Source organism: Sorghum bicolor, chromosome 10 (assembly GCF_000003195.3).
Source record: "Sorghum bicolor cultivar BTx623 chromosome 10, Sorghum_bicolor_NCBIv3, whole genome shotgun sequence".
Lineage (NCBI taxonomy): Eukaryota > Viridiplantae > Streptophyta > Magnoliopsida > Poales > Poaceae > Sorghum > Sorghum bicolor.
The window spans coordinates 36,228-48,124 of record NC_012879.2 but is presented as its reverse complement, the minus strand read 5'-3'; the positions used below and the strand labels follow the sequence as shown (position 1 = coordinate 48,124).

General features: G+C 43.2%; 2 protein-coding genes across 2 annotated transcripts; both read left to right on the top strand.

The window, feature by feature from the left end:
* On the top strand, positions 291-3,333 carry LOC8066855 (E3 ubiquitin-protein ligase RING1). Its single transcript, XM_002437615.2, has 2 exons — positions 291-1,539; positions 2,992-3,333. The coding sequence occupies exon 1, from the start codon at positions 543-545 to the stop codon at positions 1,506-1,508; it is 966 nt and encodes a 321-aa protein (XP_002437660.1). The 5' UTR covers positions 291-542; the 3' UTR covers positions 1,509-1,539; positions 2,992-3,333.
* Positions 5,782-11,682, top strand: LOC8065351 (BTB/POZ domain-containing protein At2g30600). Its single transcript, XM_002437614.2, has 13 exons — positions 5,782-6,086; positions 6,166-7,016; positions 7,103-7,435; positions 7,551-7,778; positions 8,345-8,506; positions 9,058-9,270; positions 9,369-9,416; positions 9,509-9,567; positions 9,652-9,784; positions 10,701-10,775; positions 10,867-10,947; positions 11,049-11,117; positions 11,204-11,682. Exons 2-13 carry the CDS (start codon positions 6,207-6,209, stop codon positions 11,414-11,416), a joined length of 2,424 nt encoding a protein of 807 aa, XP_002437659.1. The 5' UTR covers positions 5,782-6,086; positions 6,166-6,206; the 3' UTR covers positions 11,417-11,682.

The following is an 11,897-nucleotide window of genomic DNA, read 5'->3' as shown; positions in this document are numbered from 1 at the left end:
GGAGGGAGTGGGCACTGGTTTCTACTAGAGCCTTGTTTAGTTCTAAAATTTTTTGCAAAACAGGTACTGTAGCATTTTCGTTTGTTTGTGACAAATATTATCCAATCATGGACTAACTAGGTTCAAAAGATTCATCTTATCAATTCCGATCAAACTATATAATTAGTTTTTATTTTTGTCTATATTTAATACTCCATACATGCGTCTAAAGATTCGATGTGACGGGGAATCTGAAAAATTTTGTAAAATTTTTTGGGAACTAAACAAGGCCTAGCCCTAGACTAGTTTCTTGGGATTTGGGAAGGGGAAGGCGGCCGGGGAAGCGGCGGAAGGGAAGGCCGGAGGAAGAAACAACAAGGGGAAGGGGGAGGCGAGGCGGGGGATTTGTTGGGATTTTCCGAATTAATTTCAATCCATCAATTCATTCAATTCCATCCAATCCAAGCGAAAACCAACCCAAAATATAAATTGAGGGAAGGAGAGATCGGATTGATTCCCCACCCGACCCCAAATCCCACCAAGCAAACCCTAATCCGTCGGCCATGTCGTCCTCCCCGGCGGCGCTGGGCTTCTACTGCCACCAGTGCGACCGCAACGTCTCCATCGCCCCTCCCGCATCCCCTGACGCCGACGTCCTCTGCCCCCGCTGCGGCGGCGGATTCGTCGAGGAGCTTCCTCCCAACCCTAGCCCCCCGCCTCCGCCCCCGTCCGCCGCCTTCTTTGCCTCGCCCTCCTTCGACCTCCGCCACCCCAGCGACCTCTCCGCCTTCTTCGGCCCCACCTCCCCCGAGCCGCTTGCCCCAGGCCTCTTCGACCCCTCCAACTTCCTCCACGACCACTTCGGCGGCCTACTCTCCGGCGGTGCCACCATCCAGATCGTCCTCGAGGGTGGGCCCGGCCTCGCCGCGCCCCCGGGCCTCAACCTTGCTGACTACTTTGTCGGCTCCGCCGGCCTCGAGCAGCTCATCCAGCAACTCGCCGAGAACGACCCCAACCGCTACGGCACCCCTCCCGCCGCCAAGTCCGCCGTCGCCTCGCTCCCCGACGTTGCAGTGTCAGCCGACATGATGCAGGCCGACGGCGGCGCCCAGTGCGCCGTCTGCATGGACGACTTCCACCTCGGCGCCGCCGCCAAGCAGCTCCCCTGCAAGCACGTTTTCCACAAGGACTGCATCCTCCCGTGGCTGGACCTCCACAGCTCCTGCCCGGTCTGCCGCTTCGAGCTGCCCACCGACGATCCCGACTACAACCACACCCATCAGCAGCAGCACGCCGCGTCTCCAGCTCCTGCTCCTGCTCCTGCGGCCTCCTCCTCCCCCAGGGTGGCTGAGCGGAGGTTCAGGATTTCGCTGCCCTGGCCTCTCAGGGCCGCCTTTGGTGCTGCTCAGGCAGAGAGCAGCAATCCCAACAACTATGACACACCTCCATCTTGGTCTGGCGGCAACGATAATGACAATGATGCAGGTGGTGGCCCTCAATCTCAGACTGGTTACGATGATCTTGACTGAGGCCTCAATAGCCATTCTGGGAAACAAAGAGGTATGATCGAGAAACCGACAAATTTTAGTTATTACTACTAGGGTTCATTGCTTGCTGTTATCTGATCCGTGTCACCTAGTTCAGAAATCAGTAAGAAACCATGCATTTACTATTGCATTTGATTGCATTTAAGAAAGCATATTACAAGTGAATGGCCATCCTTGGTCAGCTAGGGCAATCAATTGGATGTAACTTGCACGCTGTAGCTGGTCAGATAAACCGTTGGTAGAAGCCCACAACTGTCACTGGACCGATTCATGGCAAAATTACTAAGCATGTGTTTCCATTTCTCCTTTTTGATTATCAGTGTGTATGGAAGATTTAGATGTTCTTGAGTCTATGGGCCTTTTGTTTGTCTTTCTTGGTTTGGTTCAAGCCTTCATACTCCATTGAGATATAACAGGGTGTGCATTTGTTTAACAGTGCTTGATTTGGTTGTGGCAAGCTGCAAGCTGCAGTGGGTTGCCATTTGTTGACCATTATGTCAGATTAATGTTGTCTGATGTTGAATATTAGTAATCCTGTATGGCATGATGTTGTAACTAGGCTAAAGTATATGCCAAAGAAACGCGATAATACCATTGTGTACCAAACTAAATGTGCATCAGACAGAAGCATGGAGTCTTTTAGGAAGCGTACAGAACCCCTCTGCTGACTATTGATGGCTTAAGCTGTCTATGTGTTATCCATAAGCTATTGACAAGCATTTAAGGACAATGGTTTGTTTGTTGAGTTGTGTCTCGGATAATGCTTTTCCATGGATGTTTTGTCAGATTTTGGGTTTACCCTGTGCCCTGTTATGTTTGTGGTAGTTTACTCCAGCTGTCAGCTATCTCATTTTTCCTCTTTGTTACCGCTTCAGTTTGCTTGTTCAGAAACCAATTGGCTATGCTTTTTAGTTTCCTTAGTCTTACATTACATAGGCACATCTGTAGATGGTTCCTTGGCTTTTTATTAACCTCGGAACTTTGTATCCCTATTGTTAACTCTTATCAGTGCATTGTTTCTGAAGGGATATGTGTCTTGAAAAAGTTAGTTTCAAATTTGCATTCACTAATGGTAAGCACACAACATAGGAATTCTTTTTTGGTCGGGGAGGTACAGGGAAGAAACTGAGTCATGTATAGGTGTTACATTTGCATTTTGCTTCTGTACAATTGTGTGAACTGTGCCTATCATGATTTTTTCTCCGGTTAGATATTTCCTCTGTTCCAAGTTATAAGTTGATTTGCTATGCATCTTTTCTAGGCACATTCCAAGGCTATGTACCTATAGACTAGAAAGCCAAAATGACTTATACTTTAGAACTGGGGGAGTAGATGTTATTCATATTGCCTAACCTTCATGTCAGGTGCATCTTTTTCAAATGGTTCTTTGGATTCCTAGGTCGTGTGGGAGTGAAATGTAGATGGATGCTTTACTGACTGGCAAGTGGTTTCAATTATATTACAGGGCAAAGGAAGGAAGAGCAGGGGAGATACGTGATGCAACAAAAGGTCGTCGGGGGCTGTAGCCTGTTCACCCGAATGTAGAGAAGGCTTTTGCTTAATTTCTTATGGTTGATACTAGTGGATGTAAAGGGAGAGGAGAATGAATGTTGTTGCTCACTCTTTGTCTGTTAGGGTAGGAGTATTTTATTTATTTCTTAACCGCTGCGCCGTGGACGGAGGATGAAAAGAGAGGCCCAAAAAAAAGGATGATCGACATTTTATTCTGTTTGTTTTGCAGTCCTATTATAATGTAGTGAGCAGGACAGGTGGGTGCTGAAAAAGCAAAACAGTATGCCATGTGGAATTGGGGATGGATGATGGACGAAGAAAGCGCGACTGCCTTAGGGTCTGTTTAGATTTGAAATTTTTTTTGTTTCAAAGAGAATTTTTTGTAGAATTAGGGTCTAAAAACTAAACGGGGCTAAAAAATTTTGGGGCTAAAATTTTGGGCTGCAATTGTGCACGTACTTCCACAATGGCTATAAAATTTTTTGGCATCGTTTAGTTTTTAGGTTTCAATTCCACAAAAATTTTTCTCTTGAGGACAAAAAAAATTCAAATCTAAACAGGCCTTAAGCTCCGCTGGCTCCCCTCCGCTGCCCGCTCCCTCGTGCGTTTGATGCCTTTGCTAAGGCGTTGAATAGTTTATCCTAAAATCTAAAAACTTTTCAAAGATTTTTCGTTATATCAAATCTTGTTTCACATAGAGCATTAGATATAGATAAACAAAATAACTAAATGCACAGTTTGTAATTTGCAAGACGAATTTTTTGAGTCTAGTAGTCTATGGTTGGACAATACTTATCAAATATAAATGAAAGTGCTATAGTATCAAAACTAAAAAATTTTGCTAGCTAATCAAGGTCTAAGTTGACAGCTCAGGCCCTGTTCAGTTTTGACCTAAGAAACTTTTTGCCTCATTACATCAAATGGAGGGAGTACTTTGTATACACTGTAGCCATAAAGCTCTTGATGCCTGGTACGCCTGATACTGTTTACAGGATGTACCTTTTTTTGAGGCATCACCCTTCCATTGTGGAAGGCCTTACACACGATGTACCTTCTTTTGTGGCATCACTCGTCCACTGTGGAAGGCCTTACTGAACTTTCGTTGTAAGTTGCGGATGAATGAGTCAAGACCATAACAAGGATCTTTGTGAGTCATTTTGGCAATGTTGATCTTGGGGATGTCATCTTCACTCAGATTGATGATACCATCAAAGATAGTGAGCGGTGTCAGGGCATAGATGCATATCTGCTGATGGAGTCACACAATGTGGCAACATTTCTAAGCTCGGTGGGGAACCCAGACGATGCAAGAGAGCTCGAGCCATGGATTTGATCCAAAAAGTCGATTCAAACGTCGAAGTGTTGCTTTGGAGGTCTAGATCCATGTCACACTAGTGCGGGGAGCACCTATGGATTTAATTTCCTCAAGCTAAGCGAGACAACGGTGAGGGGTGGGTTGTGCTAACCAAATCGAATCTTGTTCACGGAGGTGTAAATTGATGAATTAGTGGGCAATATAGGCTCACGGATCTGGAAAAGTTGGTTAGCACCGAAGGGGAAGGTGGGGGCAAAGTGGAGTTGTCTTGTCAAGTTAACAGTGAAGACCAAACCACTAAAGGCAATGGTTTTATCCAAATCCAGGTCACCACGCTGTTGCTTAAGAAATCCATGTGATCTATTCAAAGCTTCTTTAGCTAGGACTAGGACTTTAGAAGCAGAGTGCCTTAAATTAAGCATATTGGGTATGGTATGGACTTGTGTATCATAACCTACTTCCATCATCTAAGAAAACTCATAATTTACTTCCACCATCTCTATAATGAATCTATGTTTGTCCTAAATAAACTATTATAATTTTTAACAAAGTTTGTAAATAAAAGTATTGATATATTTAACGACACTGGCCACACGATGGCGGCACTTCTAAGGCGTGCAAGCTACTTGTGGATGGCTTGGTCATAGAGAGGCGACTGCGGTATATAAACATGGTGATTGTTTGCTACGGGCGATCGGTCTATTGGTACCCTAGGGGCGGCGGTGGGCTGAGCGTAGGTGTAAAGATCTCAGCGAGAAGGAGGCAAATCCCGTCGACAGAATCGGCTCTAGAGGTGGCAGCAATAACAAAGGACTCTAGTAGAGGCAACGATCATCCCAATGACAACGACTATCCTATGGCCGGCAGAGGCCTATAAATGTGGTGAAGCGAATTCTACTGGTTCGCGTCTGATTGGTTGGATTCTGTTGGTTTGTGTCTGATTGGTTAGTTATGATTGGACAATGATTGATGAAGGTGGGCGGAAGTTCACAGCTAGGGGTGGTGGCGACTTAAAGACTTTCACTCACCGAATCTAAGCATTTCTGGAAGAAGCATGGATATAACAAAGTCGTAGTTTTTTTCCTATTATAGTTGTACGTTCTCTTTGTTAAGGTGTGACTCTAAGTGCTCTTATATTATTTGGACTATGTATATCGTGGATATAGAGACCGGGCTAACAAAAATCTATTATATGGAAAACATCAAAAAGGTAAAACCAGAAAAATATATTTTGTCTATGTTTTTTTACTTTGTATGATGATGCTTGTTTGATATTGTAATAATTATTGTCTATACTACAAATTTGATTAAATTTAGAATAGTTTGAACTCAAATTTTGCCAGATAATTATTGTATTCTTCGTATTAGGTTTGTACCTATGCTATTTGTTTTGAGGGTGGTGGTCTGGTGGAGTTTTGGGATAGGATTGTTGTCATGTCATTTGGCCACTTGCTGCAGATATTTTGACCAAGAAAAAGGAAAACCATTCGTTCGCGAGAAGGAAGTTGGATTCTTCCAGCAGAGCACGACACGTCTTGCTCTTGCTCGCTGTTGGAGTTGGAGTTGGACAGGGACTCCGGCGGCGCTAAACTGCAATCGAGTTTCGAGTTTGACCTCCGCGCACGCAGACAGCAGAGGGCAGCCGGCTTCCCGCCTGGGGCAGGTCCTCCCAAGCTGCAGCAGCCGTCGCCGCCCCTCCCATCCGGCCGGTCCTTCTCTCCATCTTCTTCTTGGTAAGTTAACTTTCTTTGCGTATCCAATCGGCAATCGCTCTTAGTTTACTTGTCTAATCGCATCTTGGAAACCATTCAGTTCAACCCACTTGAGTTCATACTTCATAAGCTGCCACACCAATGAGATCTGTGGAGGAGACCAAGAGATCTCTGACAGTTGCCCCCTTTGAGTGCGCGTGGGCCGAGGAGCTTCGCTTCGGGGAGCCTGGCCGTGGCTGCATCGCCTTCGAGGCATCAGCCCAGAACGATGTCACCCTGGTCTTCCGCCACCTGCTTGGGAGCCAGCACTACCACTACAAGACGGACACCAGCCGCCACTACACCGTCATCTTGGGCAGCCATAGGAACAAACGGCTCAAGATCGAAGTAGATGGAATCACTGCTGTTGATGTTACTGCCGTCGGCCTCTGCTGCTCCTCGTCTTTCCAGAGCTACTGGATCAGCATCTATGACGGATGCATAAGCATCGGCCAAGGAAAGCATCCAAGCAACAATCTCCTTTTCCAATGGCTTGATCCTGATCCCAACCCACATGTTCAGTATGTTGGCCTATCCAGCTGGGACAAGCATGTTGGGTACAGAAACATAAGCCTTCTTCCATCAGCTCCCCCAAATAGCATATTTTGGACTCAGATTGAGTATGCCAACGTCCACTGGGTTGCTGACGCTGGAGACTATGTGAGGAAACAACTGTCAAGAGATGATTGTCATCAAAGGGTACTTGCAGACTTTCTAGAGAACTGGGATTTCTCTGATGCTGTATTTGTCGTTGGCACTGAAAGAAAGGTCGTCCCTGCACACAAACTTGTCTTGTGTGCCTCCGGGGATTTCCCTTTTGAAATGGGGGATGAAGCTACCATTGTGCTTCCATCAGCATCCTACCCTGTTCTCCACTCCCTTCTTGAGTATATCTATACAGGTTCGACGCAGGTAAGCTGCTTTGACGTGTTTTGTCTGCTCTTTTCTTATTATCTGGCAAAATCCAGAAACTGAATTTCATTTTGTTGTTTGTGTAGATTGCTGAATGGCTACTAACTTCTGTGCTGGAGTTGAGCTCGCAGTTTAAAGTCGAACCACTGGTGAAGTGCTGCAAAGAAATCATTGACTGTTTAGAAGTGGATAAGAAACTTTCTGATTCTGGAAAAATCTTAATAAAATTTCCAAAAAGCGGACTCCAAGATCATAGATTTGACTCTTCTCCACTCAAAGCACCACTGAATGTGCAGAAAGTTGGAGAGTTCCTTGCAAATGGTGAACATAGTGATATAAATATCTATGTTAATGGACATGGTCTTGTCAGTAAGGGTCACAAGCTTATCCTTAGCCTGTGGAGCGCTCCACTTGCCAAGGTACACACATTTTCCTTTATGAATCCAGTGTCATATTCTAATTTTGGCATTACTAGTTAATAGGCATCATGCACACTTTTTCGTAAATAAAGTATGGGCACAAATGTTTGTGCAGATGTTCACAAACGGGATGAGGGAAAGCAGTGCCACGGATATCTTTTTCGGAGATGTTCCTCCTGAACCATTCTTTCTCCTCCTTCAGTTTATGTACTACGGGAAACTTAAGTTGGATACTAGGGATACTACATCAGTGTTGGTTCAACTTCTTCTACTAGCAGATCAGTTCGCCATCACTGTTCTTCAGTTTGAATGCTGCAAACGAATAATGGAATGCCTTTCAGAGGTAAATTTTTTTTCTTTGGTATAGAATGCTATTCGAAGAAAAGTTACTGGTACGACTTAGTAGATTTTTTTTTGGAAGATATACAACTTAGTAGAGCTAAAGAGTACTTATGAAAGTAATTCGTCTTGACCAGTTTGTAGAGCTGTGCTGTTCTTAAAAAGGCACCTGTGACACTTCATTCTGCATTCAGTGATGTGTACATTGGCAAAAGGGAAATGTTGTTTTATCTTTTTATGCAATATCTCATGTCTATATAATTCGGCTACAGTTCCTGGCTTTTCTATCAATTCTTAAAAGCTATATCTTGCCTATTGAAGACTTGCAGTGGCCTGTGGTAGTCGTGACCATACTTAGTGGGGCCCTTAGCCTCAGAAATAAAGTATATGAGATATATTAATTCATTCCACGTGCGTTATATATGCAGGGTTCGCGTGTCCTACTGGAAGAAGCTCATCCAACAAGACTAGTTTCTAATTTTTTTCCAAATTTAAGGGATATGGCTTCTGAAAATTTGGTTGAACTTGTAGCTGGTTCAGTGTAGACTGACCCCTGAAAGTTTATTGCAGGACACTGTATGTTCAGTCTTACAGGCAGTTTCATCAATCTCATCTTGTAAACCGCTTGAAGAAGTATGCAAGAGGAATTTTGCTATGCATTTTGATTATTGCACAACTGCTTGCACGGACTTTGTGTTGTTAGATGAGGCACCATTTAAGGATATTCTTGAGGCAAGTAATATAACCTTTTTTTTGTTATATCAGCTTACTGCAGTTAGGCTAGATATAAATTGTGTCCTTGAGCACATAGATTAGGGTGTCTATCAAGATTCAACATCACAAAATAATCAAGATGTTAGTGGTCTAATGTGAAATGGAAATTGTCATATCTTAAAGCTGTAGATTGGCAAGTGTTGCCTCACATAATATTGGCAATAATAAGAGAAAAAAGCTTGTGATTTATTGTTGTACCAATTTTCCAGTCCCGTTGCATTTTTCCTAACAAATAGATGTCTCTTTCTTAATTTTTGGCATCCCGATAACTTTTCCAGTTGCAAGGATTGCCAATTAACTATTCAGCAGCTTCCCAACAATTTCACCTCGATAATTTTATATATCTTCATGTGTACTCTGCTGATGAATCTGCACATTCATAATTTGTAAGGGAAATGACATTTTATGAGTCCAGTTCTTTTGGTTCTGATATGGTTAAGACTTTCTGGTTTTTATATTATCATTTTAGTTTTTTTTACATAAACAAATGTATCTGCATGGAAGTGCAGCATGGTGATATGACAGTAACGTCGGAGGAGAGGGTTCTGGATGTCATTTTAACATGGTGCATGGGAGCTTGTGAAACTTTTCACTGGACTTCAGTAGATGAGCTCTTGAGATCTTCAACACCAGAGCAGCTCTTTGGAGAGAGGCTTTCCGGCATCAATACTTTGCTACCATTAGTGAGATTCCCTTTGATGCAGCTGTCTATACTAAAGAGGGTACACACTCTTTTTCTTGTTATACAATTCTACTGTGAAGCAACTTGTGCCTAATTAAATTTGTTTGGGTTACAATATTGCTTGTTGCTTCACTGCAGATGGAGAGAAGTACTCTAGCAAACGACATACAAGCATTCAGACAGTTGGTTAGTGCTTTCTTGCTCCAGAGTATAATCTTTTCAATCCTTACATGTTTTGGCGCTGGAAGTGTACAATCTGGTTACTTGTTGGGCCACAGGTTGCAGAGGCCATTGAATTCTCTCATGCTGGACAATTGATGCTTACATCATATGAATGGTATGTGTTGATGCTTGGATCAAACTGGAGGAATGATTGATGATATGTCTGACTGCTATTTGACGTTAATCCTAAATCTTTCAGTGAGAGATTTCAGCATAGGCGCTCGAGCTATAAAGAGCTGCAGTATATCTCTGATGGTGATAACAACGGTGTTATCTACTATGCTGGAACATCATTTGGAAAACATCAGTGGATGAATCCTGTGTTAACCAAGGTAAAAGGGAAGCTCGCTTGTGTTTAAAGCTATTCAGTGTAGTAACAAATAAGCCTGGTTTATTCATTCATTTTTAGATGATGGAATAGAACATTCCAACATACACATCAGCGATGTTTATGGCCGTACATTATTAGAGAAAAATCTCATGACATGTTAGTTTAACACAGCAAGCGTCAAGCGGCAAAGCACGAAGCACACTTCACCATAATAAAAAGGAAATAAATATGGTTTAGGAGACACAACTCCTATCATTACGGCATCCTTGAATGAGTAGAGACAAGAGAAGCATAAGAACAATATAGGGGTGAAGGATAGAAGGAAAAAAGGGTAAAGCCAAAATAGTAGATTGATTTTGACCAATTGGGTGATGCCTCAACCGACTGTGTCCACTTATATTTATAGGGTGAAGATCAAGGTCTTGCCCGCGTAGAGTCGTAATCCATAGAATCCTCCCTTAAATTGACTTAAAACTCTATCTGAACTTGAACCGGATGTTGCAGTTCTGACCCAGATCTTCTGGCTTATGTTGGAATCTCGGCCCTAGGTTGGACACTAGCTTTGAGGATGTTCTATTCCAGATCTTAGGTTTAAGACGGAAGTTTTGAGTGATAGGGACTGGAGTTTGGTTCTATTCCAGAACCAAGACAACTGTCATGGTACACGGCAAATTCAGACCTTCCCATTCTTAATCTGAAAGTTCCAGTACCTATCAGGTTTAATCATCAATACCTAGCCACATGACAATCAAAGAAAGGAGGTTGAATTGTTTCTTTATTATTATTTTTTAAAACAAGAACAACAACAACATTTTTTACTTTCTGTCATCTTCTTTTGACTAGACTGTCTTTAGTTAACATCACATTTTTATGCAAAAAAACCCCCCACAAAAGTAATCTTAATCTTCTGCAATTAGAATATCACTGTGGTGGCAAGCAGTCCAAATTCAAGGCACACGGATCCAAAGGCTTTGGTTTCAAAGAATTACCAGGTATGATATAACATTGGGAATTATGAGTTGCAAACGCAAACATTTCTGGTGGTTGAACAAAATTACATTTGACATGATTTGACGATTGTAGGGGACATGTTTTGCTGGGCCTTGTATTGAAAATGGCAAGAAGCTTTCTTGGTGGATGGTAGACATCGGACAGGACTACCAGGTTGGTCCATATATTTCTGGCATCTGTTGGTTCCTCAGCTCGCTTGCCAATACGGTACATAATGGGATGACGAATTTGTTGTTGTTCAAATTAACTTAAAGCTGATGTGCAACTACTACACGGTGAGGCAGGATGGCTCCACAACATTCATGAGATCTTGGGCTCTTCAGGTACTAACTAATACATGCATCCCTTGCTCTTGCTGAGTGTTGAATGGAGAGCGGGGCTGAACGAATGAAGCTGATGAAACTGCCAGGGATCCATGGACGGCCGGAACTGGACAAGCCTCCGTGTCCATGACGACGACCCTACCATTTGCCACCCGGGCCAGTTCGCCTCTTGGCCCATCGTTGGCCCGGCGGCCCTTCTGCCCTTCCGATTCTTCAGGGTCGCCCTGACAGGCCCGGCCGCCGGATGTGCTTGGAACCTCTGCATTTGCTTCCTAGAGCTCTACGGCTACTTCCGTTAGATGTCCTGTCCACAAGCTTTCTTTTCCTAAAGAAGAGTAAATGAACAGCTTTGTTAGTAACTAGAGCAGTTCTAAGATGGTCCAAGTTCTGTTGATTTTCTTTTTCTTTTTAAAAAATAATATAGATAACAGGGTTTTTATTGCAAACACAAGTAATCTTTTCATGGGTGGAAGGCATTCCGGAATAGGTTCTGCGATGGTACAATTGCAGGGCATTGTACATCATGAAATGAAAGAAACAAGTACTCACAGTCACAGCTGAAAAACCGGAGTGAAGCCTAAGACTAAGAGGGTGTTTATTTCAAAAAATTTTGGGTTTTGGTCCATCATTTTGCATAATAGAACTAAACAGCATACAAAATTTTTTGGCAAAAAGTGGTTATTCTCCGTTTTGGATTTAGCCTTGAGAGAAAAAAAAAAAGCTCAAAAGAGCCTCAAGAGGCCTTCATGAGAGCAATAAATTCTGCATTTTGGATGGATT

Coding starts and splice junctions, on each gene's coding strand:
- LOC8066855 (XM_002437615.2), top strand. CDS start 543: ATGTCGTCCTCCCCGGCGGCGCTGGGCTTCTACTGCCACCAGTGCGAC.
- LOC8065351 (XM_002437614.2), top strand. CDS start 6,207: ATGAGATCTGTGGAGGAGACCAAGAGATCTCTGACAGTTGCCCCCTTT. Junction 7,017..7,102: donor TCTATACAGGTTCGACGCAG/GTAAGCTGCTTT, acceptor TTGTTTGTGTAG/ATTGCTGAATGGCTACTAAC. Junction 9,568..9,651: donor ATGCTTACATCATATGAATG/GTATGTGTTGAT, acceptor TAAATCTTTCAG/TGAGAGATTTCAGCATAGGC.